Genomic DNA, 23,720 nt, shown 5'->3' on the forward strand with positions numbered 1-23,720 from the left:
ATGGCAGTGACGCTCCCCGGTATAGTGACGTCACACGTGTGTGTGTGTGTGCCATCCAGTAGTGACGCTGACAATCACTACACGACGAGTCAGTAGCTACTACTGTAGTCAGTAGATACAACTTTGTTGCATGTAGGGTGTGTAGGTATATATACCTATGTGGGGGATAAATCTACTATTTGAGGGGGGGGGGGGGTCGAGAATTTTCAGAAACCTTTTAAATAAACTATTTACCCCCAACTTTCTATTACTTTTTGGACTTCTGCAAGCCTCTTATAATTTCGTTGGTGGAGGAATGGACAAACGGACCACCGGGCTTTAACAATAGCTTAGTGTCTGTGTATGTATATGTAAAAAATTTAAGAGAAGTTTTGAAATATATTTTTCGCCCGGGCAAAGCCGGGTACTTCCCAATAGTACTTTTTAAATGAAAAAAAATTTACCTGTAAAAACAAAGTTTTTCACTATAAATCCTTTATATGCGTGGCATCGGTTTTATTTTATTATTAATTTGTTTTTCTTGAGTAAGAGTTTCATTTTTATGACATTGGTATTTTAGATTAAATATGAAAAAAAAATTCCTAAAAAGTGGAAAATTTTTGAAAAAAATTTTCACGAAAATAAATTGTCACGCACAACGAGTCTGTGTGCAAAATGTCAGCTCGATTGGATCACGGGAAGTGGGTTAAAAAACGACCAAAAGATTTGCACGGTCGTAAGCACGCAAGCAAGTGAACTTAATATAAAGGATTTAAAAATATTGTAAGAGCTAATTTATCACAAGCACAGCACGTTCCACACATACACGTTAAAGTCAAACCATTTTTACACTTAAAACAATAGTAACGTTTTATTTGAGCAAACTCTTAAAAAAATCTTGAAATTGCGTCAAACAATCATAGCCAACTTGAAAACCGTATTATACGGATAACATTTTCAGACTGTAATCATTTGGGGGACATGTTACAATTTTCTATACGCACACTACCCGCGCGGGATACACGGCCGAGGTGGAGAGTCGGGGGGTTGACGTCTGCACGCACGAATCTGGCTCAACGCTGTGGGGATGCAGGTGACATCATGAAGATGTACACACTAACATCACCAAAGCTCGCACAAGCCAGGAATCCAGCCAGAATGTTTTTTTTTAGTATATGAGTAAAATCAAAACACTTCTAAATTACAACTGTAGAAGTATGTTTGCAGCATCAAAGCTCTGCACACTGAAAAGTATGCCGTGGAAGCGAATCTAGACAAGCCGTAGTTGGTTGCATGCAACACCTCAAGTCAGGATTATACACCTATGAAAGCCTTTTCAGGCTGTGGAATGGCAACTGCGCAGAATACATTTAGAATGCGCACGGGAAACTTTAGTGCCAAATTGCGGTGAAAAGGCTCAAGAAAACACTTCAAACAAATGCCTTGCCAACACTGCAGAGGACGTGATTTTATATTGTGGCCATAATAACCTGGGGTGGGGGGGGGGTGCGTTAATCACCAGTAGTCTTGATTTGGGGGCCTAATTAACTAAAATATCGATAACCACTGCCTTATGTTAAACTCCCACATTTCAAAATATATACCAAAAACAATGGGACACATACTTCGGTTTTATGCAAATGACATTTAGGCTTTATCAGAATAGAACCAAAGTGTTAACAGGAAACATTTTAACGTACACCTAGCTTGTTTATACAATGTAAAAAACATTTCTTAACTGCACACATAAGTGAAACCAATGCCACATTCAACTGAAATGTAGGTAAATAAACAGCACGCCTGGAATTCAGGGCTTAGTAAAATAGGTATGGGAAAAGTTACCTTCATCGAGCAGTAGACAGATATTGGATTCGTTTTCATTAAATTTACTCCTGTTATGTTTACTTCCAAATGATCACTATGTTCCAAAAATGAACACTATCGTATTGGTGCTTGTCCACAGATATAACATAACTCTTATTGAGAGCATATCACTTTAATGCAGGCACATGTTTAGGAGGAAAGACATTCTTCATTTCTTGTGCACTACTTTCTGATTCAGATAGGCACAGAAGTCCCGCCAGACGGACATCAGGTAGCTCTGAAAGGTACGTTCATCATTCTTCATGAACTGCAGCAAGTGCGCGCGCAGGTCCACCAAGATGTTTGTAGAGTGGCAGTCTCGTGCATTCAACAGCGTGGAGAAGAAGTGGTTCCACACTGGAAAGTGCCACCTGGAACAATCCCATCAGCAAGACATCACCCATGATAAAGATGTTATACTCCAATTTTATAACGTATTAAGGGTTTGCAATGTAATTCTATTGCATATTTTAAGAGTATTTAAAATATTTTCAACGTGATCTTTCAAGCAAGAGACATGGATCCTCGGCGTTAACATTGACATGTCAGAAATATACTCCACAAAAATGCTTAGGAATTCAGTATGCATTCATGCAAGTGTAAATTTTCCAAGCAAATAAAAGCAACTTTCAATGGCTTCAAAAAAACTAATCACATTGCAATATATGTACACATAAAACTTTGAACCATTATCAAGCTCACCTTTTTAAGGTACTTTTCATTTTCCACAGATCTCCATCTTTGTAGACCTCCATGTACTTTCCAAAAATCAGGCAGTGCATTGTGCTGGCAATGCCAAAGTAATCGGGCTACAAGACAAAACAAATGATTAGTTTAAAATATAGAGAAACTAGATTAACGTTTAGCACATATTTGAAACCAGATTGAAGAGTGGTTTACCTGGAACTTCCATGGTTGGTCAGTCAACATCTCAATGCACTGAAAAGCAGAGGTCTCTGAGGAGCCTTTGAAGACCGTGCCAGAAGGAAAGAGACTGAGGTCAATGCTCTGGCCGAAGTCAATCAGCACCAGCCTGGAGGAGAGGCAGTCTTCAATGTTGTATGACCACCTATTGTTCCTGTAATGGAGCATACATCAACATATACAAATGACGCATATAATTTAAGATTACTACATTATCAGGATGTTGCATATCCATGGAATGATTTGAAATGTATTTATGACAAAAGGTTTTGACAAGCATACTGCAGCACTATGCTTTAATATTTCTCAGTTCTCTGCAGCTGCCAATTTGGTGTATGAAATCGATTCATGCAACAATGAAGAGAGTACACACCTGTTAGTTAGCACAAAGTTGTCCGGCTTGATGTCCGTATGGATGATGCCTGCCATGTGTAGCTGCTCCACCACATATAACATAGTGGTTGCCATGTAGAGCAGTAATGCTTGATGGGAAATCTTTGCAGTTTGCTGATGCAACCAATTTGCAACATCCTGAACAAATTTAAGATTGCAATATTACATTTTTATTTTTGTCACTTGAACATGTAAAATAGATATCGTTATCCTTCATAATAAAGGTTTTTGGGTTAGATCGCATTATCCTTCGTGTCATAGCATTTTTGCAGTGTAACCAGGGCCGGATCATGTGGTCCCACGAGGCCCCTGGGCACATGTCTTTTGGAGGCCCCCCTGCTTTCCTATATTGGTGTCTTTGCCTTCCTCCTTGCAAAATCATCCACTAGATCATCAAAATCTAGCTGTCTGACTATTGACATAAGTGACAATGAGCACATGCTACTCTGCAGTTCATTTTTTATTCTGCCTAAAATAAAAAATGTCCGCTCACCCTGGTAGTTTGTCACTGGCAAAGTTATAAAAATCCGAAGTGCCACAAAAACATTGGGGAACACTGACTGCAGATTAAGTGCCTGCAACGTCTCTAGCAATTTAGTTGGGCACTTCTCACCCTCAGAATCAGACATGAAGGACTTGAATTGGATGAGTTAATTAGCTAAGTTCATGTCCAGGTCTGATGGTTATGCAGCGAAGAGTGCATTTACCTTTTTCCACTAGGACATCACTGTTAGACACCTGATCTGACAAACAGAACTCCAAAGAGACTGGTCAAACGTTTGTAAGCGTCCAAGCGATGTTCAAGGCATGCCACTAGCTTATCAATGACCACATACAATGATTCTATTTTGAACTTCTCCCTCCCCTCAAGTGTCACACCTGGCTCTGAGCTCTCATCTGCAAATGTTTTGCGTTTCCTCTTTTGCTGAAGATCATGCTTATATGACTGAGACACTTGTCACGTTTAAGGCTTCCCTTTCAAAAGCCTCAAACTGGTCTCGCTGTCCCGCCACAAAATCCCTCAACGAAGACAAAAGCTGTTCTGCTACAGAGATGTCAATGTCACTTTTCTGTAGGTGCATGATTGTAGCATGGAACCGGTCAAATATGACGTCCCAGAAATGTGCCATGAACACCATCTCTAAGTTGTACAATTTAGCACATAGTCCAGCAGCCTCAATTCGAGTATCTCATTTCTCTCCAACTTTTGTGGTCCATATTTCATAACTAGTATGCTAATTATATGAATTTATTTATAGCATATCTCAATATTTATTATAAATATATTAATTCAATTATTAGTTAATGACAACACCCTTAAAATACTGTTGTTGGAAAATACAATCAAGTGGTAGTATTTTATAGTCGACTTGTACCTAAAGGCAGCTTTGAGTAGATCAAGGAAAAACATAGAAAAGCATATAAAATAACCCTAATCCTTTAAAAAGGCAGTTAGAAAATAGCCCTTAGGAGGAATTGTTGAAATAGCCTTTAAAAAGGCTGTTGTTTAAATTTTTTTTTTAAAAGTCTGACTATATTACTGTGGTGTATCAAGAAAGAAACAGGCATCTGTCTGTCGCTTTTCCTATCAAGAAATGTCTTATATACCTGCCTGACACAGATAATTACGTTGCTTTAAATAAAAAAAGAAAACTTTTTTTTATTGGCTGAACCCAAGATTTCTGATAAGTCAGTGAAATTACTTGGTGGAGACTATGCACATAGGCCACATCCCATCGATGGGGAGGGGGGGAAAAAAGACCTCCTAAGAGCTGTGCGACAATTTGCATGTCAATGTTAGCATTATCTACTTCCATGGATCGGTCTATGGAAAAAATTAATGGAGTTTTCCTTAATCTTTAAGTATGGATTGGGTCTCATATATGCGTTAGTGTATGAAAATAATATAGCTTTTGCCATTTTTTTTATGTTTATGTTTCACAAAACCTCAGTGTATTTTTAATAATTGATTTGTCAACGGCTAAGCTCTCAACAAACGACGAGCCCTCGTCTCACTAGTTGGCTTTTTAGTGCAGCTAATTTGGTTGTAAGGGCAGCTAGCTGGCAAAATGCCAGCTAACCAACTAATTTCTGCTAACAAGCTGAATCATATGGGCAGCTTACTAGGGAAAATTGGCAGCTAGCTAAAATAAAGGCACAGTTAGTTACAGTAAGTCAAATAACAAAAGGCTTGCCATAATATTACACCCTTCAAACTGTCCTGTTATGCAGAATGAACTGACTTGTTGGTGAATATTGTATCATGGCACAGCATATTGTTGCGTGCCAACCAGTGGCTCAGTTGTACAGCACTATACTCCAAGAGGCTCTCGTTTTAAGCATGCTCTGTATGTAACAAGGGGCTCGATATATGCACCGAGGGGCCTGCGGGCCCTAGTGGTCAGCTCACGTTTTAAACACCAATAGGTCTGAGGGCCCTCACATTGTAAACAGAGGGATCTGGGGGACCCTAGTGGTCAGCTCGCGCTATAAGCACCCAGAGGCCTAGTGGTCAGCTTGCACTGTGCACACTGAGGGCCCTGGCCTTCAACTTCCTTATGAAGTCTTGGGCCACGCACCGCGCGAGACCTGAGGCTTGGAGGCCCCCTGGCAGTCAGAGGCCCTGGGGCACTGGCCCCACTGGCCCAGTCCATAATCCAGCCTTGAGTGTACCCACCAGGAGTGATCCGCAGGTATGCAACTCCCCAATCAGGATGCTGCCGTTTTGGTATATATGCTCCGAGTTCACATTAATGAAGAGGTCCAAATTAACAGGGCTTAACCGTGCCTTCAACTGAGTACACATGTAAAACTCCCACGGGTGAGCTGGCATCTGAACCTGAACAGAAACACAACCAGACAAAATGTTTATTCTCCTTACTTCAGCAGCAAACAGTTTTAGCATGTGTTATTGAAAATGTTGCAAAAAAACAAATGAAAACTCCAGTACCTTCAATGCAACTTTCTCATCGAATCCATCAGGTTTGGAGGCAACAGCACAATACACTTTGGCGAAAGCACCATCCCCGACTAAGGATTGCACATGGTACATTGTGGGCCCTGCAATACATCACGCATGATTAATTATACATCATATGCACATTTGTAACAGCTTTTTACAAATTAGACATTAAAACAATATATACACACACTTACCAAGCTGAAGTTTAGATGTCAGATTTATGTTGGGAATGCATTCATTACTGCAGAAGAAATTGGGTAAAGACTCTAAAGGTGTCTTCAGCTGTGAGAGCAGAGATTCAATCAGCACTGGGTTCCAAGGCCTCTCCACAATACATCCACCTGTATGGCAAAAATATAAAATGTCAAGTTATACCGCTATATGCATATGGGGCATTGGTTACACCATTTTTCAATGTGCTGCAACATTGGAGTTTGTATAATGAAAATACTAGGACTTACTTTGAATTTGCTGTGGTTCCTTTAGCAGGTTATCCTTCAAGTGCATAGCTTTGTTTTCTGCATTCTCATCAACTACTGAGTGTCGAAAACTGCTTTGAGATTCTGGTTTCAATCTCGGAGCACTAGGTAGAGAAGAGGGCATTACCACGTTTTTGTCCATGCAAGATTGGCTTGACAGTGTGGCCACCGTCTCTTCTGGTTTTGTATCCCCTTCAAACAAAATCTTAACGGTATCAGACTGGACTGGTGTTGCTGACTTTGCTTGTGGGTCGATACTGTCTGTGTTGGGTGTCGTCTTTAAAGAGGTGATGGATGCACAGGATGACGACGATGAAGAACGTGCGGTCTCGTTGCTGATCTCGCCAATTGGGCTGCAAAGGTGAGAAAAAAAAACACTTTAAACATGCTGCACTTGACATCTCATGTTAAATAATTCTCATCAAGGTAAAAACCTATTTGGTTTCCGATTCAAAGTTATTTTGTTTAACACAATGGGATAACAGTGATACTTTTAGAATCAGATTATACAGATACATTTTAATAATGGTTCAATATTTTAGTTATGTCCTCAACATGAAACAAATAAACTAATACAAAACGTAATTATGTTTTGAGATGACTAACCTGAGCCGTTTCTGCGGAGATGTGTAAGTTCTCATAAAGCAGGAGATGCCTTGGTAAGGACGTTGCATATCCGGCTTCATCAACTTATCTGCAAGACCAGAAGCATATATGCATACTCAAAATAACTGGCCATTTTATATGTGCAATGAGTTTTGACAAGTTGAGCTGTCCATTATCATCACTGGTGCTAAAATGCTCAAACCAAACTTAAATAATTTTTGGTCTTGCGAATTCTTCAGCATTTTTAGTGCTATACATTTTTTTGTGCAGCTTAAAGGAATTGGTGCAAAGTAGATATTCACAGACAAAATAACTTGTAGCATGTACCATGCAAAGTTGATTAATGTTTGTGGCGTAGTGCGTGAAGCCTACCCCGTGAGCTGGAGATAGCGTGGTCAGACCGGTGTGGGAACGGGTTTTGGGAGAGAACACGCCAACCAGTTCTAGGGCAACGTAGGCTATTTATAGACGGACCCCTCTTACAGGGACCAAACAATGAGCTGTTGCATAGGGGAAACCCCTAGAAGAGGGGTACTCTGCAAAGCAGAGTTGCATAGGGGAGAGAAAAACCCCTGGAGGAACGTCAGAACTCTGAAGCAGAGTTGCGTAGGGGAGGTGGACAACCCACCTTTTCTCCCCCCCCCCTCAAATGCTTCTGTGTGTGTCTCGGGAAAGCGGTAGGGACCGTAGGTGTGAGTAGATGTGTGTGGGTGATCTTGTGTTGATTCTTATTTGGTTGATGTTCTTTGTGGTAGCCTGCTCCACGGCTGTAACTCCCCTCTACCTGGGGTGGATGGTGTCAGCTCAGGGAGTAATAAAAAAGTTGACATCCCTAACAGCCAGGGCTCCGAGTGGTCGAACGCCAGCGCAACGCAATACACACCACCAACCATCAGCCCTCCTGATTGATTAGGCAACGTGACTGTTTATTTTTAGTCATATCGAGGCAACTTGATTTGATTGGCTGTCAGATGGTGGCAGGTTAGTACGTAAAAATTACATACCTACACCATGTAACCAAAATTGTTTTTTTTTTATAATTCATCTATAAAGCCTATAAATAAAATGCAAAGTTGAAATGGCCAGCAACTATGTTAAAATCTACAGTCATGAAAAATTTGGAACAATTGTATTGCTCTTATTACTTTCTGAGTTCTCATCTGCATCGTCGTGTGTGTCCTGGCACACTGAGAAGGGTGTGGACATCAGTGGAGCCAGCTGAGCAAATTGCCGTGTGTTTTCCGGGATCCATCCAAGCGTCTGATTCGGTGGTGCCATGGCGTCTGTCGTATGGTTCCACATCATCGGGTCAAACCCATCAAGGTCCTCCTGTTATGGCATTTGAGACAACAAGTGTTGTGGGGGAACATTATTTTTGAAATTCACAATGTAAAATTTGTATTGTTACATGTCAAAGATATTTAAATTACCACATCCAAAGCAATAATCTATTCTGACTAAAAAACCTAACACCTAATCAACTACTCAAATAGCAATCCCTTGGCTGTTGCATCAACATAAAATCATAATACTGGATGAAAGAACGCAGTCAATCTCTATACTGTATTATGGAAAAACAATAGCCACTGGTGTTACCTTCCAGTGTATTATTTATTTACAATTATGATACATAGATAACAACTTCCTTTAATGGGAATCGACATGCATCAGTATAAAAGTAACAATTTGCATACCTGTCAATCCATACAGTTTACCCGTATTCTTGTACAGGGAAATGGAGTTGAGGTCCATACGAGATACAGACGTTTAAATATGGGCAATTTTTTTGGTCTATTTGTTTGTGTTTCTCCCTTGTGATGGGACTTTGTAGGATGAACGTTGAGATTTATAAGGGCACGGGGTGACCAATAAGATCTGAATTGGACAGTATATGAGGTAGGCACTGATAAAGGGTCGACGGCTATGAATTTAGGTACATGTAACAATATATTTCTGTTAAGTAAATTTTATTTATACAAATCGGATATTTTATCCTGGTTCAATACAGATTTTAAATACTCTTAATATAAACTACTGTATACAAAACACCCACACCTCAAATTAGCAGTTGGCTACGTACAGTGCGAAAGGAGTTAAACATTAAAACACAAAAACAAGCAACTAAAGTATTTATTTTTGTAGAAAAACAATATCCTTCTTAAATTAAAACACTTACACTCTTTTGACTGGGGTTATTTTCATGGCCTGCAGCTGCATGCATATATTCAGGACTGCTGGGTTCATCCAGATTTTTCTTCACGTCGGACCTGAACACAAGCACACTACATTAATATGACTGCCCAAAGAAACTTGAGACAGTGCACAAAACATAGACTCATCATTATTGCATGTTCAACTTCTTTCTAGCCGTACGTAGCCAGCAGTGTTAATCGGAGGTGCAAGGCAAGGACAAACTTAACACAACAAATGTTAAAAACTACTGCTATTTTGCTAATGTTACCCTTGACTCACGAAACTACTGTGAAACATTGTGCAAAATACTGTTAGAATTTGTTTAATTGCACAAATATAATTCAAATTTCTGGGGGATGAGTATACTCAAGTTATGTATTATCTTTGAATCTCATTGGCCTTCCCATGAGTTTGATATAAAATATTACAAATCATACTATACCTGTTCGTGATTAAACTTTCTTCAAAGATTGTAAATGCATTTTTTGCAAATGCATTCGGTGGCTCATCTGGAAAATGAAAAGTGAAAATATTAATACCCATAAAATTACCAAGATACCAAATAAAAACTATCGTGCAATCAGCATGACCAATTAATGTTGAACCCACCAGCCTGCTTGCTGCAAAGTGCTTCAAACATCCGGATATCTTGGTTGCCAAAGACATCATCCTCATCATTGGCCACAGGTGCTCCACTGAATATGGACATGATAAACCCTAATGACATAACAAAAATAAAATTACCACAATTATCCTTTTTCCAAAATTTTATTAAGTGAATGTTGATATTCTTTATTGTCAAAAAGCATTACAAAATGTTAAATAGTTTATGTAGTCATCTTTTTGTATAGATTAATCATGACTGAAATATGTGAGGATATCAGTGCACATACCCATTGCTTCTTTAGTATTGAACGTGGGGTCCTGCTGTCTGTAGGGTGATGGGGAAGTGAGGTTGGACGAAGGCCCGGCACTCAGTTGCTTGGGTGTCACAGCCGATGTGTTTGCCTCCTGGCTCCTTTGGAGTACACTGCTGTTTGGGTTTGCTTTCTTGGCCAAAGATTCTAAATGGATTCAGCACAAATATATACCAAACTGTTCGTATAATTGTATTCACCGTGGAATGGTCAGATTTAACATACTTGAGCAACACTTTTGTGCATGAGTAAACTAGAGGACCCTCACGAAAACAATGTGATATTAACATGCAAAAATCCAGCAGCCTCGTTGTACTGGAACCTGTAGGCATATCACTGCCCCTGCAAATGAGTATCATGCATACGATCTTTACACAATTCACTAAACTTACCACCCAAGCATGGATTTCAAAAGTACACCACCACACCCGATCGCAGCCACCAGTACCTACCAATACCAGCCCAGTTTTGTGACTACCAACACAAGCTCTATGGCCACCCAGAGATCCAGTGGTTCTAGCTCCAGTCAATTGTGTATGGAATATCATCGGATGCCTAAGCTCATACATTTCGTAATACACAAACATAGTATTGGACAAACGATGGACAGTGAATGTGCTGAAATTAAGTGATATCAGGCTGGGAGAATAAATCTGAATTTCTGTTATGTGCCGTGTATGTGCTTGAAATCATCCTGCAAATAACAGCCATATTCTCTACATCTACTGGTGGTGACATGGCCTAGCGGTAGCACATTCGTCGCTTGTTGTAGAGGTTAACAGTTGGAATCCAGTGGATGCCCTTTTACTGTAATAATCCAAAAATGTGCTGTTTGCTTCAAAGTGGACGTTAAAGATCCCGTGGACATCAATTGTAAGAATAGGCCATTGTGTTGCAGTGTCAAGAATTAACATTTTTTAAATCCGAAAATTACTCAATTGGGATTATTACTTAGCAATCGGTGCCCCCCTACTGGCAGACTAATGCCCCAGGAAACTGTTGCAAATGAGAATATCATGGTCGAGTTCTCACCTATTTAAATACAATTTACTTAAAACTACTCAACTAAAATGTGCTCAACATAAATGTCCATATTCTTGGTTCTTTCGGTAAAGTGACGTAGAAGGGAAACAATACGCGACTTTACCAAAAGAACCAAGAATATGAATCCTTGCAGTCACGAACGCTTTAAATCAAAAAATAAATGTCCATCTTTTAAAACGTGCTGTGGGAAGTCAATTTACATGTAGATATTCACAAATATAAATGTAAAATTAAACACTTACCATTGTCTTCTGATGGAAAGCTGTTTTCATTCGACTTATGCATCTCATTTCTGTAACAACACAAATACATGTTATAAATATCACATTAATTAAATGACAAATTATACTTTCCAGGTATAGTTATCAGACACCACTTCATATATACTACATAACATTTCACCCAACACTTGAGGACATAAAATATCTCTGTATAATTTTAAATAACACGCCTATATGGAATTTTACCCATTTTCCAGGTCGAGTGCCTGAACAACTGTGGATTGATCTTCGAATGGCTTGATAGACTGTAGAGAAGCGGGACACGATCTCTTGTGCAGAGGGGAATGCTCCGGTTCCCTCAATTGGTTCAAGTTTAAGCTTTGAACTTTGATTGTGGACTTGTCAGACAGCACATTGCGTGGAGCAGTAGGCTGTTGGTTCTGTAAGCATACATGCGCACAAAAAAGTCAAACATCAGAAAATGCACAAAGCAATCGCAACTTATGCCAAAGCAAATTTGAACTTCTGAATGCATTTACAAGTTTAAAAGTATTTCCTTCAAAGATAGCCAAATTCATTCTCAATAAACTACCTCACCTTTTCCTCATGTAAAATAGACAATTTAAGAGTACATTAAGAAATCCCTCAACATTTTATATCCACCGTGTCCAAAATCTAAACACCACATCATAACACCACCCTATATCACGCATAATTCCAAAACACTCTTGGAAAGTCAGCCTGGGGCTCCAGACTGGGGAGGTTACATTTCCACTCAGACGACACTTGCAGATGAAATGAGCGACTGGAATGGGCCAGCAGTGGCTTCACATTTCTCCACTATCGTCTTGGTTCTTTCGGCAAAGTCACGTAGAAGGGAAATAATAAAATAATAATAAAACATAATAAAATACAATTCTCACGACGTTTCGGCTACAACGCAAGCAGCTGTCCTCAGGTGAAGAACAGGTCTGTTGGAAAGACAGCGTCTGAATGAACACCACCAAGCTTGGCAGCGTATATTTAAGCTGGGTTGGAAGAGGAAGGGCCTTGACGAAGGAATTTGCATATCAACAGAGGAAGGCGCCCTTCCTCCTCTAACCCAGCTTAAATATATGCTGCCAAGCTTGGTGGTGTTCATTCAGACGCTGTCTTTCCGACAGACCTGTTCTTCACCTGAGGACGGCTGCTTGCGTTGTAGCCGAAAAGTCGTGAGAATTGTATTTTATTATGTTTTATTTTTATTATTTCCTTTCTACGTGACTTTACCAAAAGAACCAAGAAGATGAATCCCTGCAGTCACGAAAGCTTTAAATCGAAATTTCTCCACTAGATGAGCACAAGCATGTAACTTTCCATCAGAAATTGTCAGGTGAGCGTCGAGCAGTGGTAAATTGTCACATATTGCCTGGACATTTCATTTACAGACTAATCCAACTCCACATGTTAGCTGAAACTGTAAAACACAATTTTAATAGTTTGCAGCCTCCCAAAATTAAAACAATGAAATTCCACAAATACAATTTGGTCAAATACCTCTTGCAACGATGGAACCACAGCAGGATTCTGTTTCCTTGGCATTTCTTGAATGTTCTTTCTAAGTGGCAGTGGAGGTTCCTGTTGACACAGCACCTCATCCTGCGTGCATATTCCCTGTGAGTAAACAGGTAGGCCGGCAGCTGGAGGCCAAACCTGCATGCTCTTCATTTCATTCAGTGTCTTGACGACTTCCTCGAGCAACATCCCACACTTCTCTCTCTCATTATGCAATTGTAACCTTTCCATTTGCAAACTGTCCTCCATTTTCTCTACAGGTGCATGTACAAAGAGAAATAGCATAAACAATTGTAATTCAAATGCTCGCAAAACATTTCAGAAGATGCATGTATGTCTCTTCTTCATTGGGGACTTACCCTTGGCTTTTTTCTCATCTTGGTGAAGCATCTGGTTTCGGCAAATCTTCTGCTTGTATCGTTCTGCTCTCAGCTCCTCCATGCTGAATTCTTGCAGCCCAGCATCGAGCTTGTCCTTGCAGTACATGACCTTGGTTTTATCATTTGTATCATGGTTCTGGATGCGTTCAAGGAAACCTTCACTTTTAGCTGGCTTACGTGCACTCAGCACATTGTTTGTTAGTGGGTCGAGCTTTCTTGGAGTCCTTTACAGAAAAACACAATAACAAATGTATTTACTTGGTGAACTCATGATTATAATGTTCAAACTTAAATGACAAATTTGTTATCAACATTATAGCAGTTATTATACTACATTTTGCAAGTTTGACAAACATGTAACAATTACCATATTGACAAAAGTTATGCGTGTTACACTTGTTGAACCAGGAAAGTAATGTATAGCTGGACATAAATATGAAACAAGTAATCTGACGTACGGTATTGATGGGTCTGGGTTTGCGCCAGGCTCATCCACATAAGTAACAAAGCTGGGTCTTGAAGGAGCATCATTGTGCAGTCCACCGGAAGGATTTTTCTTATACTGGTGATTAAAGGAAAATTAAACAATCATATCAATGTTCTTACTATGCATGCAGCTTTTACATAGGGACGATACAGTGATGTGCTTTTATGATAAATTCGATTTATTTTCCTGGATCTTTACCCGTATTTTGTTCCAGGGCTTAGGCTTGACGTCATTCTCTTGGGCTGTGCGGGGAGGTGGGGCAAGCCATGGCTGCTCATCAAGGATTTCTGGTGGCATGACAAGCTTTTTCTCATCCAGAGGTATAAACGTCTGTCTGCACTGTTGCTGATGACCAGACTTTGGTTGCATGTTTATTATGCCTGGTGGACCTGATGGACAATAATGGCACAATTTAAAGTACAGTATTCAAGATGTAACTTTGATGGTTTAGTATTTGGCATGTTTTGCAAATCCCATCTACTCTTACAGCAAAATCACAATATTAATATTTGTATTTACATTATTTCCAAGCCAAGATGCGCAATAAGTCAAAATTAACTTTTTACTAACAACCAATGGCACAATAACAGGCACTTATCACCTTAATACCTACACAGATAGTATTTAGCGACCCCCATTGAATATCAAGTACATTCGACGCCACCTACCACTGACTGTGCTGCCAACACGTATGACAGGCGCCTGTGCCTTCTTCCCAACGACCTTTAGGGCTGCAAATGCCATGCGCTGCTCTTCCTGGCTGGTCGTTTCTTCTGGCTCATCTTGGGCTTCAGACATCTGAGTGATAATCCTCCGTGCAAGACATGAGTCCAATTGCCTGAAAACATTCAATATAATTTCAGTGCAATTTATAGAATTAAATAGAACTGATAATTTAAGAATTGGAATACTTCTGTATTGCCATTCATAAAAAAAACACCGAGGGTCATTACATTTCACTCTTTGCGTTTTAAAATATTAATATATACTTCAAACACAAAACAGTATATACGTAGCCATTTAAGGTAAATTCAAACCCTCATCTGTAACTGTATCGACAGTAAACAAATAATTTCCAATTTCATCTATATGTGGCTGTGTCAAGTGGAACCAAATTTTTACCATGTTATGAACACTTTAAAAATAAGAAATATAATTCAGTTAACCTTTGATAACAATGCAACTTGTCGAGCGGCTGAGCATTTTGCTGGATTCCATTCGTGATAACATCAGATGCTTGCTTGTAGTTTTCTTGCATTTCATACTCGGTAGCCCACGAAATGTAAAATCTGGCAAGGTTTTTTCCAATGCCAACAGAATACATGTAGTTGTACAGATCAATGGGTTCCAGAAGAGAAGAGGCCTGAGAAAACAAAACACCACTTCATTTTATACAGTATTAATGTTAACTGAAACATATTTAGAGTACAGTATTGTCACATGCAACAGAGCACAGAAGCAATACATAATAAATTAATATTTAGAACACTTGGAATCATCAGAATACCATTATTCGAAATTTATAAGTACACAATGCTGACTTTTCTTAAGCGCAGTGGGGCTATTCACCACCCCTTTAAAAAATCCACTATTCGAGCCTTGCGCAGATACACGTATTTGCCATGTGCAACAAAACAAACTTTCCCTTCAAGGCTGTTATTTCTGCTACAGTATTCAAGCTTACATTTCTATTTTACGAAAGGCTCTGTAAGGCTTCATAAAAGAGTGCTTCTTTGTAACAAAGGGGATTTGTGGAGACAAGGATGCAAAGAGAAAGCTGCAGACCAAGCACAGCTGGAGAATCAGAGCTGCTGCTAGAGGTATAATGTAAACATTTGGATTTGTAAAAAAACATTGTTTTAGTCACAGACTAGCTGTGTTGATGTGATCTGTTGACAAGAAAATGATTTTGAATTTTGGTGACGTGGATTTCAAGGAATATCAACACAAAAATACTAAAATCCTTTAAAATAGACCGTATGGCAAATTTGTTCCATGTGAATTTTACCCATAACCTTTTGCAATGTATTCGCAGATTAACGGGATCACGCTGCTGCTCTTTTCCTCCCATAATCTGCAACACAACCCAATAAAAAAAAATAGATTTTAAGACTAATTTGTCATTTGGCCCCCCAATATCAATGCAGATTTTTTTTTTTGGGCATCCTGTTGTATATGCTACAGTAAAATAACTTATGAACGAATACAGAAGTTGGTCTTTAAATTAGAACAATATTGCCATTAGCGAAATGTACTTACAAATTTTAAGCAATGTCCAACAAAACGCATATCGTTGTGATAAATGGCTTCATCTTTAAACCGGTCAATGACTTGCTCGAGCAGTTCAGACAAACAGCTGCCTTTGCCTTCCTGAGGAAACATCTGCACTGTCCAGTTCACATACCTGAGATCACAACATGCCATAATTAATAATCAGAATGCATATCCATATCGACATTCACTGTAACTGCCTTTAACAGCAGCAGTGTAAACATTTCCTGAAAGTTAAAATGTTCTTAGTGACCTCTCAGCAACCATAAGGGTTTCATAAAAAAATAATTACATTAAAAAATGCAAAGTACACTATTTCGTAAAAAAAATACTACATTACAGCACATGCTGACACATTTTAAACAGAAATATACTGTACTCTCATTCCAAAGACGTTACCAAAACCTACCTGTCCCAGACGTCCAAAGGATCTTCACCAGAATACAGCCGTATTTCCGTTTCAAAAGCTCTAGAAAACATACAAACTTAATTACAGAGTGTTTTCGACGTTTAATAATGCATACAATTTTGAACCAATAATCACATGATAACGTTCAGTGAAGGCGAAATTATTGAAAATAGTAATGTTTTAATTTTGAGGCAAACATTTTATAACAGAACCGAGAGCAAGTAGCATACTGTCTGGGTTCGAGTGACAGTCTCGGCAAAATTGTCAAGCGGAGTAAATAATACGCATGTAACGAGTCTCGAAATGAATTTGACTCCCATGCTGACTCTACAGTAAAGACGAGAAACAATTCAAATGCAAAATTTGCCGAAACACTAAATGTTTACAATTGTTTCTTAAGTCTTCTGTATTAACATCATTACCAAGTATCATTTTACGTGTAGACCCCTTTTTTCCAATCCACTGCTGGATGACAACCTCCCCACGCAATGTAATACACGTTTCTTATTATTACTCCGCTTGTTGACCCAGTAATGCCTTACCGAGTTGATTTGAGGAAGGCCCTGACAAGTTTTCGAAGTAGGGGCAATGTATAATCCAAATTGTATAATCGAAACGGAGTAGTTTCCGGGTATTTTCTTTATTTGTACCATGACTTCGGAATAGTGCTCTTCGAGCAACGTTACGGGGAGGTCTTTAACGTCCACTAAAAAGCAGACTGCACTATTTCATGGTTAATACACCAGAAGTTCTAATCGCGAACCTATGCACCAAGCGGCGAATGTGCCACCAATGGGCCATGTCACCACAACCAACGTGAGGATATTTGACCCCAATTCACCACTGATCGGTGGGCGTTGAAGGTGGCGGATTAAATGTCGATTTATTTTGCACCACTGCCCTCTGCTGGCCACCACATCTGTTATGGTCGCCAATTCCATCATAATCTATATTCAACCCATTTTATATCTTTCGAGATGGGGCACATTACAGATGATTTGGTTAAAAAGATACAAACTACGCCAAGCACATTAAAACAGTATACTGACAAACTTGGCGTTTATGGACTCTTCTGACCAACGATTTGTGCAATTTACAACAAAATTCGGCAGCCCTGACAAGTGGTGAAGCGTGATTATCAGCACGAATTCCCGTGGAATCCATTGTCCGACCACTCTTTGTGGTGGGCAATCGTCTGCCGCCAATTTGGCCCGTGGTTCCAATGCAGCCACACGGCTGGGGCGAGATGTTAACTACCTCGCCTGGTGCACAGGAGGAGGTTGTGGGTTTGATCCAGACCCTGGCCCCTGTATATTTGGAGTTTGTATATTATTTGTCCACGTGGTCATGTGTATTTTTCTCAGGGTCCTCGGGGGGAGGGGTCCCTCCATATTCAAAAATCAACATCACGCCCTTCGTGTTTGCCTGCTATAAATGTCCACACTTTTGGGGGGGGGGGGGGCATCATTTGTGGCCAGGTCGCTTCTGAAAAAAAAAACTGCGCCACCACCTTCGCAACTTGACGTCAAACACCGTCGAGCCGACGTAAAAGCCACTCACATTTTCTGCCGCCGCAGCTGCTCCGCGCAGTCCGTCGCCTCCTGCTTTTGGAACGCTTCGTTGATGGCCGCCGCAGATCTTCCCCCGGGCAGGAGCCGCACGTTCTCCTTGCTCAGCTCCCAGCCGTTGCCGTCCTCCTCGAGCTCACTCGCCATGGCGCTCGCAACTCGCAATCCCCGCCGACGAAATCAGCCGAAAAAAGTAACAATAAAGGAGATGGATATTATATGGGCGAGCGGTGAAGAAGCTGACCGGAGACGAACACCGCTGGGTAGCGTCAACAACCGATGCCCGGGCTAAGATTCGAACGCCAATCGCCGCCCGCTGATTGGTCAGGAGTAGGTGGAGCCTCTTTCTGATTGGTCCGCCGGGGTCGCGACCGTTGGGTGGGTGGGAGGAGCTCGGCAGTGTGGCCCCTCCCACGGGGAGGGGCGTGCGTAGCTGGGGTGGGGAGGGATGGGGCTTGCCAGATGGGAGGGTTTTTACCTCTAGTCATCAGGATTTTTATTTGTCCGGGACTCTTCGACTTACGAAGACTCGACTTACGAACTTTCAGAGATACGTGCAAACCTCTTCTTGGTTCTTTCGGTAAAGTCACGTAGAAGGGAAATAATAAAAGAATAAAAATAAAACATAATAAAATACAATGTTTTAATTGTATTATTTCCCTTCTACGTGATTCCAGAGCCGAATGGCTCACAGGGCTATACCTAATAAATGAAAATGAAATGAAACGTGAAACATAATAAAATACAATGTTTTATTTTTATTATTTTATTATTTCCCTTCTACGTGACTTTACCGAAAGAACCAAGAAGATGAATCCCTGCAGTCACGAAAGCTTTAAATCGAAACGTACAAACCTGGTCCGTGCGTCCAGTTTGGGGGCATCCATTTAGTAGGTACGCAAAAAATCTGTCAAAACTTGACCCATCCCCCCTCCCTATACGCACGCGGACTTTTTACACCCCCCCCCCCACCTGCGTACGTACGCTTGGGGGCCATGCATAAATGACGTCACGCACCTATGGGGGGGTTGAGAAATGTGACGTCACATCAAAATGCGCAACTTTAAATAAATATAGACAACACGTTCTACTTAATTAAATAGACTTTTTAATAAATGTTTTCTCCTACAACATCAGAGTGTAGTGCCACATTAAATACGCACTACAATGACAATAGTTTAAAGCGATTTGAAGCATGTTTTATTTGGGGGGGGGGGGGCAGAGCTTTGTGACGTCATATTTGAGGTGGGGGGGTCTGAATTTTTGTAACGTCGCGTGACGTCATTTATGGACGGCCCCTTGACCCCCCTACCCCCGAATCCTATAGAACGGCCAATATTTAATCCACGCAGAAACGATCAAGGATGAATAATATTAACGTGTTTAAGCAAACAGATAGTCCACCGCCGGTTGCATTAAACAATTAACTTGCGTACCTTGGCCACTTATTTTGCCGAGCTGCGTGATAGCTGCAGTCAGGGGCACGGTGGCACACGAAGTGACACCTCTCCCACAGTCCCACTTCTCCCGGCAGTAGTAGTTGTCTGACAACTGAAGACACTGAACTGTGGCTCATTTGAAGGTTGAAGGCCAATGTAGACAATTTATTATCGAGGCTTCACCCCCCCCCCCCCCCCGTTTCATATGCGTACGTACATTGTCAGTAGACCCCCCCACATAAGCAAACTACATCTGCAAAACATGAAGAACCAGTGGCATCTACAGGAGATTATACAACTTTTAAAGCCATTCCCTCTGTTTAGTGTACATGCCGTATAACTTGTTTTGAATCGACAGGAGTAAAGTTAGACTTACGAACAGACCTCTGGAACCTAACTTGTTCGTAAGTCGATGAGTCCGTGTACTGAATGAATCCAAAGCGCTATTAATCTAGATTTGAAGCTTTCGTGACTGCAAGGAATCATACTCTTAGGTTTTTTCGGTAATTTCACCAGGCTCACTGTTCATGAACTCTTGGAAGTGCTTGCACAAAGGATAGTAACATCTCATCCTGTGTTCTTTGGAATATATACCGAAAAAACTAAAAGTATGAATCATTGCAGTCACGAAAGCTTCAATAATAAAATAATAATAAAGCTTCAATAATAAAATAATAATAAATGAAAATAACTAAATGTAGTTATTTTCATTTATTATTATTTTATTTTATTATCTAAATGTAGTTATTTTCATTTATTATCTTATTTTATTATCGCTATTAATGTCTTTTTCAGAGATGTCCAGTAGAGGCACGGGGTCAGAACGGCACAACAACAAACGATGCAACACACGATATGAGTGCAAAGTATAAGAAAGGTAAACAAATAACTGAAAAATATAAAAACAAATAAAACTAAACTTTTTTTTATCTTACCAGGTAAATCCCACTGAGCTATTGGCTTATTTTTCAGAAGCGATCTGGCCACAAATGATAGCTTAGCGAAGTGCCTTATCGTGTGTGGAGATTTCTAGCAGCAAAATAATCTAAGTAATATTTCGTAATCATATGGGGTCTCGCATAGGATCTCTGGAATGAACACCACTTCCCAATATAATTGAACGTTTTTTTTTTAAATCATAGGTTGAAAGCATTTATGCATTAGCTGTGTGATGTGTTCAATTCGCTTTGGCCGGCGTGGTGAAGTATGGTCAATCGAAGCCAATTCGCTTTGACCAGCGTGGTGAAGTATGTTCAATCGAAATCAATTCGCTTTGGCCGACGTGGTGAAGTATGTTCAATCGAAATCAATTCGCTTTGGCCGACGTGGTGAAGTATGGTCAATCGATGCCAATTTGCTTTGACCGGCGTGGTGAAGTATGGTCAATCGAGGCCAATTTTCTTTGACCGGCGTGAAGTATGGGCAATCGAAATCAATTACGCTTTGGCCGATGTGGTGAAGTATGGTCAATCGAAGCCAATTCGCTTTGACCGGCGTGGTGAAGTATGGTCAATCGAAGCCAATTCGCTTTGACCGGCGTGGTGAAGTATGGTCAATCGAAACCCTCCTTGAACTGATTTGGAATCGACCGCATCTCGTGCCGAAAAAAAGGAATCGATTCCACAACTTGGCGGTAGTAGAATCGGACATCGATTCTTATCGGATCGACAATCGCCCCATCCCGCGGTAACTGTACCAACATCAACATCGCCAGCAGCAGCAGCAGCATCACCAAGGATATCAACATCAACAACAACAACATCACCAACAAACACATGCACAGCTCCGACATCAACTCCAGCAACATTCCCACCAACATCACCAATGACAACCACCAACATGATGAGCACTGTCAACGGCGAAGTCGGTGGTGGTGGTGAAGACGACGACGACGATGCTAGTGACACCACCACCATCACCACACTCCACACATCCAGCCACGACACCCAGCTCCTCCTCGCTCTGCTTCTCAGCTGCCACCAGCTGCTCCATCTCCTCCGGCTACGCAGGCGACGACGCCGGCTGCTGCTGCACCTTCACCACCACCGCATGTGCCGCTCGCTGTTCGCACGGGCCCGGGCCCTGCTAAGGCCCCACCGACGCTTCTGGATGGCGCCCCAGAGCCAACATTGGTGGGAATTCGTGGTGCAGGAGGGCTTCGCCGACGTCGACTGGCTGCGAGAATTCCGCATGCGCCGTGCCACCTTCGAGCGCCTCTGTTCGCTGGTCGCGGCCGACGTCGCTCCCGCCGCCGCCTTCGTCCGCAAGCCCGTGGACACTCGCAAGCGGGTGGCCATCGCGATCTTCAAGCTCGCCACGGGCGCAGAGTATCGTGTCGTTGGCAAGCTGTTCGGTGTCAGTAAGACGACGGTGCACCGCTACCTCTACCGCGTGTGCAGGTGACGCCGTGGGGGGTGGAGGTGGTGGGGAGTGGTGGTGGTGTGGGTGGAGGTGGTGGTGGTGTGGGTGGTGGTGCAGGAGGGGTCAGACCGGTGGCCACCTTGGTGGTATATTCGGAAGTGGTTGCTGTGGTTACGTTAATCATCTTGGTACATGTTTAAATGGTTGCTGTGGTAACGTTAATCATCTTGGACCATGTGTAAGTGGTTGCTGTGGTAACGTTAATCACCTTGGTGGTACATCCGGAAGTGGTTGCTGTGGTAACGGTAATCACCTTGGTGATACACTCGGAAGTGGTTGCTGTGGTAACGTTGATCACCTTGGTGGTACATCCGGAAGTGGTTGCTATGGTAACGTTGATCACCTTGGTGGTACACTCGGAAGTAGCTTCTGTGGCAACGTTTATCACTGTGGTGGTACACTCGGAAGTGGTTTCTGTGGTAACGGTAATCACCTTGGTGGTAAATGTGCAAGTGGTTAGGTAACATTAACCATCTTGGTGGTAAATGTGCAAGTGGTGGTTGTACCATCACGCTGGTCGTAAGCGTCGAAGTCCTGACGCTGCCACGATCGCAATCGCAAAAGTGGCAATTCAATTGTTTCGACTCCTGAAATGTAACATTGATTAATATTTAGTGTTGATGACGTTTTTATTCTGAAATTTTTACGTGATCATGCACGAATTATTACACTCCTCACACAGCCTTCACTAGGTTTAGTATTACGTTGAAAGTTGCTGTACATGTGTGAATTTTGAATGTTGTTTAAACGAGTTTTGTTTAAACTAGTAAACGAATGGCAACAATTATATCTGCGCAAGCCACTGTCATCATGCTCTCATCTACCTATGTTGCAGGTGCGTGTGTCACCTCCTGCTGCGACACAGCGTGCATCTTCCGGCCCTGGAAGAGGCACGTGCCATATCTGAGCGCTTCTGCAAGCAGCATGTCCTGCCGCAGGTCTTTGGCTGCATTGGCAGCACACACATCCCAGTACTCGCACCCAGGCTGGGCTCCAGGGACTACGCCAACAGGAACCAGTGGCCCTCCATCATCCTGCAGACCATTGTGGACGACACGCTGAGGTGAGATGCAATGTTTGAATGGACTGTGTATAGCTCAAGTTATATTATGCACAGGTTAATATAGATTCGTACGGCTCAAGATAGATGCATCAGTTCGTCCATGTAAGAATTTGATTATTTTGACAATATATGCAAGTAAAATGCTTATATATCTGGGCTGATGTACTCAACATATTGGATATAGAAATATGACAAATTAGATGGTAAAAACACGAGACAGTAAATACATAAGTTTTGTATCTAAGTGATCCAAAACCTTGAAAATGTATTAATTTGTTGGGAGCATTGCACGTTACGTGCATTGCATACATGGTTATTATACGTTACCTTCGTTTATGCTACGTTTCCAAAATATTTCCATAGGGGGCACAGCTGGGTTAAGGATGACCTTTGCTCAAGTAGTGTTGACTGCAGCTGAATTCAGGGGGTAATTAACCACAAATGTTGGCATATGTTAAATATGTCACAGTCCAGAAACACATATTAGAGTAACACAGCATAAATCACTAGTCAGTCAGACCTCATTATGTGCATTTAAAAGTTCACT

General features: G+C 41.2%; 1 protein-coding gene across 2 annotated transcripts; it reads right to left on the reverse strand.

The window, feature by feature from the left end:
- Window positions 1-822: 822 nt before the first annotated feature.
- On the reverse strand, window positions 823-18,557 carry LOC144719852 (mitotic checkpoint serine/threonine-protein kinase BUB1-like). Of its 2 annotated transcripts, none has more exons than XM_078596113.1 (25): window positions 18,243-18,557; window positions 16,683-16,742; window positions 16,262-16,406; window positions 15,169-15,365; window positions 14,671-14,840; window positions 14,201-14,391; window positions 13,974-14,077; window positions 13,495-13,739; window positions 13,118-13,389; window positions 11,828-12,021; window positions 11,603-11,652; window positions 10,293-10,463; window positions 10,009-10,116; window positions 9,842-9,908; window positions 9,383-9,473; window positions 8,352-8,535; window positions 7,207-7,294; window positions 6,583-6,953; window positions 6,316-6,462; window positions 6,110-6,219; window positions 5,837-5,998; window positions 3,140-3,297; window positions 2,743-2,920; window positions 2,545-2,651; window positions 823-2,213 (listed from the first exon to the last, which is right to left on the reverse strand). In XM_078596113.1, exons 1-25 carry the CDS (start codon window positions 18,395-18,397, stop codon window positions 2,012-2,014), a joined length of 3,927 nt encoding a protein of 1,308 aa, XP_078452239.1. In that variant the 5' UTR covers window positions 18,398-18,557; the 3' UTR covers window positions 823-2,011. The 2 variants fall into 2 exon arrangements, with proteins under 2 accessions (XP_078452239.1, XP_078452240.1); XM_078596114.1 differs by lacking the exon at window positions 18,243-18,557 and adding an exon at window positions 17,225-17,351.
- Window positions 18,558-23,720: the final 5,163 nt, after the last annotated feature.

This window comes from Lampetra planeri, chromosome 7 (genome assembly GCF_965212315.1).
Source record: "Lampetra planeri chromosome 7, kcLamPlan1.2.h2, whole genome shotgun sequence".
NCBI classification, from domain to species: Eukaryota; Metazoa; Chordata; class Hyperoartia; order Petromyzontiformes; family Petromyzontidae; genus Lampetra; species Lampetra planeri.